Genomic DNA, 5,711 nt, shown 5'->3' on the forward strand with positions numbered 1-5,711 from the left:
TAGTTAATGATTGTAACTTTTAGCTTCAGAATTGGATTTTATATACTTATATAAAACCATTTATAATGTATATAATTAGAATGTGCTCTTTACTGTAGAATTGTCATTGACTTTGCCACTGAATTTTATTGCAGAATTAGTGAAGGAAATTAGCTCAGGATGCATGAATCTATCTCACTGGCTTGTTGTGAAAGTGAAATTATATCATGGAGCACGATGTCGCATTTATATTGAGCACTTGTCGTTAGAGGAGGAATATAGCTTGTTATTGGTATTGATTTTGAACCAGGAATAAATAGCTGGATTTGAATTTGGCTTCTGTGTTTACTGGTTGTGGGAACTTCATGTTATTTTGTTCACCCCTCTAAGCCTCAGTATCTAATCTCTAAAATGAAAAAAAAAATGTCATAGGATATTCCACTGACATAGTAGGGACTCATTGAATATTAGTAACATGTAATAATAATCCAATTTGAGAAGAAAGAAATGTAAGTAGAAAGAGTATAGTTTTTAATAAGTGGAAAGTTCTTGGAATATAGCCTGTTTCTCTCGTAGGTTCTTCAACTAGCCCATTCTAGGTGCTCAATAAGTATATGGAATAAATGAATGGAGATTTATATGAAATATTCCCAGTTCTTGGTTCTTAGGTGTTTCCAGTGATAAGTGGTCAGCATTCTTGCATGAGTTTCCCAAGAAACAGAGACTGAGAGAAGGGCTTGTATGTATGTAGTTTCTTTTGGAAAGCAGAATGGAGGCAGTGAATGGGGAAAATAACAGGAAAGGAAAGAAAGTTAACCCAAGATTGTGTTAGGCTAGTTACAATTTATCCACTGGCTCCTATTTACTAATGATCAGGGTTTCCTTAAGGTAAGTTAATTCTTTCATATTTCCAGGTGTGTTTATGTACCAGAATGATGAAGCAGGGTCTTGTAAGTGTCTTAAGCAGCCAAGTATCAGGACAGAAAGCAGGTGAGACACTGGTGAGGGAAGGTGTTGGGGGAGTGATCAGTGAGATCAAGTTATTGTCAGGTTATAACTGTCAGCAGCTGGTTGCTGTATCAGTGCCTGGAGAAAAAGGTAGGTCAAGAGGGTGAGACCGGGTACAAAAAATGCCCAACACACTCAGTGATTACTAATTAAAAATAATATTCTTTGATAGATTTTTCAGCTCTGAGTGAAGTGCTTACATCAGCCCACAGTAAATGGAGAATCCAAACAATGTGACTGAATTCATTCTTTTGGGCATTACAAAGAACCCAGAGCTGCGGAAAATACTGTCTGCTGTGCTTCTAGTCATGTATGTGTCCACAGTTTTGGGGAACCTGCTCATTGTGGTGACCGTGATCACCAGTCAGAGTCTGAGATCACCTATGTATTTTTTCCTCACTTCCTTGTCCATCATGGATGTCTCCTTCTCTTCTGTCATCGCCCCTAAGATGATTGTGGACTCCTTCTCTGAGAGCCCCACCATCTCCTTCGGTGGCTGTATGGCCCAGCTCTTTGCAGAGCATTTCTTGGGTGGTGTGGGGATCATTCTCCTCGTTGTGATGGCCTATGACCGCTACGTGGCCATCTGTCAGCCCCTGCGGTACGTGACCATCATGAGCCCTCGCATGTGCTGCCTGCTGGTGGGAGGAGCCTGGCTCGGGGCATCCATGCACGCGACCATACAGCTTCTCTTCATGTACCAAATACCCTTCTGTGGCCCCAATGTCATTGATCACTTTATGTGTGATTTGTTTCCATTGTTGATACTGGCCTGCATGGACACCCACACCCTGGGCCTCTTAGTCACCCTCAACAGTGGGGTGATGTGTGCAGCCATCTTCCTTATCCTCATCGCCTCCTACGTGGTCATCCTCTGCTCTCTGAAGTCATGCAGCTCTGCAGGGCGGCGCAAAGCCCTCTCCACCTGTGGCTCCCACCTCACAGTGGTCGTCTTGTTCTTCGTGCCGTGCATTTTCTTATACATGAGGCCCGTGGGCACTTACCCCATAGACAAGGCAATGGTCATGTCCTCTTCCGTTGTCACACCCATGCTAAATCCATTGATCTATACCTTGAGGAATCCGGAGGTGAAAAGTGCCATGAGGAAACTGTGGGTGGGACAAAGGACACGGGGTGGTCACTAGTGTACACACTAAGAACAAATCGTTCCTACAAGGACAGTGAGGTCTTACTCTCCCCATTCAGTCCCATCCATGGGGCACACAGCAGCCAAGGGCAACTTTCAAACATGCAAATCAGGTTAAGATACCACAATCAAGTTACTGCCCACCTCTCTAGTGCATTTGTACTCCATTGCTTTCCTCACAAGGCTCTGGTCACTCTTTTTTCTAAATGTTTTGAATAATTTGTCTTTCCCAGTCCAGGGCTTTTATTCTTACTCTGCTCATTGCTGGAATTCTCTTTCCCAGAGATTTTGCGTAGCTGGCTTCTACTCATTTTTTCCCATTTTCAGATGAACTCCCGCCTCCTTGAACCAGTCTTTCCTGATGACTTTCTGTAGTCAGTCGCCTTAGTTCTTCTCTAACTCTTCATCTGGTTATACCCTTAGTATCAACACTCACAAACTATACTTTAAAAAATTATTTATTTTATTTCCTCCATTTTCCCCACAAGACTGAAATCCCTGTAAAGGCAGGGATTGTGTTTATTTATTCAAGCTGTAGGTAGAGCCTGGCCAGTCACCGGCTAGGTGCTTAATGAATATTCCTGAATGACTATGTCTAAAACAGACCTGTTTTGATATTTGCAATTTTATAGATTTTTCTTTCTTTTCTTTTTTGTTTTTTAGATTGGTATTATACTCTTTCTTTTTTTCCTTCTGGGTACTTTCCAACACTATGCCATCCATGGGGACAACCAGGTGCACCCAGAAGCTCTGGATTCTGTACTTTTGAAGTTATGCCGGGCCCTGTGGTCAGAACCTTGGTTCCAGGAGGCAGTCTGGCAAGCAAATGGCTTCCATAGGCTGGTTCATTATTTCTTTTAGAACATTGTACAAAGTTGATTACTAGAATGGATGTTTACAGGCTGATTTGGGGCGACACAGGACAAGTTCAAGGAACTGGGCTACAAATAGTTTCCTGCTGACTCTTGGCTTGGGCCAGGTTCTGGATCCTTCTCACTCTCACCTGTCTATGCTCTGACTGCAGTGTCACCATATAGAGCCCTGCAGATGGTGGCGGTGGCGGCAGGCAGTTTTGATCCTGTGCATCCCCCCTGCTCACCAAAGAGGTCACCCCAGCCCTTCCACAGGCTCTATGCCATGTGTCAGGCAGTTCTTGAGCGGTGACTGAGCTTATCTCCTTCAAGGGTTTTAAAAACTTGCTGTGCAGTGCCATGTGGCCCTTGGATCAATGCCCTCTCTTGCCTCCCATAGATGTGGTGGATTGTGCTCTTCTGTGTTGACTATAAACCATACGTGTTGAGGGTCATGACTTATATGACCACTTTTCTTGGTTTGCAGTCAGGTCGTTCATCTGTCCTCTCTGCTTGTGGTGGCGTGTGGAAAGCAGGTCACTGTGGTCAGTGTTGAAAAACATCATATTCCAGAAATTCAGTGGTTATGGCCTAACGAGTTCAAGAGTGAAATCATATGGTTCTCAACTTTTTCTGTCATTCGTATGTGGGATATAAAACCAAAAGCAACAATCAAACAAGATAAACAAACAAACAAACAAAACTTAAGACACATACAACTGTTTAGTGCTTACCAGGGGAAGGGGTAGCAGAAGAGGGTAAAGGGTGTCAAATACATGGTGATGGAAGGAGATTTGACTTTGGGTTGGCGAACACACAATGCAATATATTGATGATGTATTATAGAATTGTACACTTGAAACCTGTATGATTTTGTTAACCAATGTCCGCAATAAATGTAATAAAAAATAGAGTAAGCTCTAAAATTAGTTAAAATGTCAAAACTGATTATGTAGACTCAATGCAAGGCTCTTCATATGAATCTATGTTCTTGTTTCTATGCATAGTCACTTAGGTCCATAGCATGGAGCGTAGCTTGCAGCACCCTCCCTCCATTCCCACATTCATGGCCACAGCCTTCGCTATGATCGTTATCATGCTCTATTTCAAATAATTTGAAAAGCAGAGTGATCGAATGAGTTTACCAAGTATTGCTAGCTCATATTTTTTTGTATACATTGATTGCTTGTATTTTTAACCTGTAAAAGTTAAAGTATAAAATCCTAAAAAAAAGAATTCAAGAGAAGACATGATTGGAAGATGCTTAGTTCTATACTTACACTACAAAATTTCAAACAGTCAGCTTAACGTGAGCAGGGAATGAATTATTGTTCACATTTTTCTGCAGACTCTGGTCATCAGATTTGTATTTGTGTTCATTAGGAAGGAAATATTGTTGAGTCCCTGGACTCAATACTGGAAACCAGTATTCATGGGCAGTCCAATAAATAATGCAGCATAATTAGATATGATATAAAACACCATTAAATAGATGGTATTAAGGAACTCCGGAGGCAATATTCCAACATATAAAGGCTCTGAAAAGAACAAGAAGAGGTTGATTTTGGAAACAAACAGGAAGGGAGATGCTTGGACACCAGAAAGAATCTTTCTGTGCTCTGACTGAACAATGAATAAATACATAAGTACTTCCTCTCTATCTGTGATTCTACATCTCCATCAATAAATCACTATATTTCATACTGACCTGTGAATTTTGTAATATACTCTTTAGTCACATTGTTTATCATTAACTTTTTTCCACCAAGCCGTTTATATAGTCGGGGGTCCTGTAAAAAATATTTGGCTGGTTCTGCACATCCTAGGGGAGGCCTTGCATTTAGACATCAATTCTGTGATGAATTACTGACACCCTCTCCCATGACAAAGTATATTTTCATGGAAATTATAAACCAGTTCTAAATTTTATATGTACCTGTGTTTGAATAGCATTGGTGATAAAAACAATATGAGAAGACTACAGGTAGGGAACTAGATCTACTAGATATGAAAACATATCATAAAGCTCTGGTTTGTAAACGTTTTGCTAGTTTGTAAACAGAAGAAATGGCCCAGAAATTGGGCCATCTATCTTTGGAGACTGAGTATACATTTTGTAATTAAATAAATAGTGAATGTGAAATTTCAGTTCAGTGAGGAAAAATGCCCTATTAGATAAATCCTAGAAAGGCAAATTGCTATTTATCTCTTCCCTGCCCCTCGTCCCAGTTCACACATCTCCTTGTGACTGTCTGTTTCTGTCCCCCTCTCTTTTCTGATTTGTCAGGTTTCCTGAATTCACCCCATTTTTGCACAAATAATGCAGATAATATACCTGGTTTCCCCCAAAATAAGACCAAGCCGGACAATCAGCTCTCATGGTTCTTTTGGAACAAAAATTAATATAAGACCCAGTGTTATATTAATTATATTATAAAGACCCGGTCTTATAGTAAAATAAAACCGGGTCTTATATTAATTTTTGTTTCTAAAGATGCATGAGAGCTGATTGTCCAGCTAGGTCTTGTTTTCGGGGAAACACGGTACATTATCTGCCTCATTCTATCTGAACTCTCTCATTTCATTGTTATCCCACTCTGTTGTTCCTCTAAGTGAAACAAATAACAAAGGATTAAGCAAAGTAGGATGTGGAATAAAGTTGAAGATGCTAAGTGTGGTTTAAAGTAGGAACCAGGGTTCCAGAATTAATTGCTGGAGTCCTGCTG

The 5,711-nt window shown here is 40.6% G+C and overlaps 1 protein-coding gene across 1 annotated transcript; it reads left to right on the plus strand.

Annotated features, from left to right (window-relative positions):
* Nucleotides 1-1,202: 1,202 nt before the first annotated feature.
* On the plus strand, nt 1,203-2,132 carry LOC109439198 (olfactory receptor 4C6-like). The gene has a single exon (XM_019719449.2). The coding sequence runs from the start codon at nt 1,203-1,205 to the stop codon at nt 2,130-2,132; it is 930 nt and encodes a 309-aa protein (XP_019575008.2).
* The last annotated feature ends 3,579 nt before the right edge of the window (nt 2,133-5,711 follow it).

Source organism: Rhinolophus sinicus, chromosome 14 (genome assembly GCF_057876585.1).
Source record: "Rhinolophus sinicus isolate RSI-liver-muscle chromosome 14, RSI-T2T, whole genome shotgun sequence".
Classification (NCBI taxonomy): Eukaryota; Metazoa; Chordata; class Mammalia; order Chiroptera; family Rhinolophidae; genus Rhinolophus; species Rhinolophus sinicus.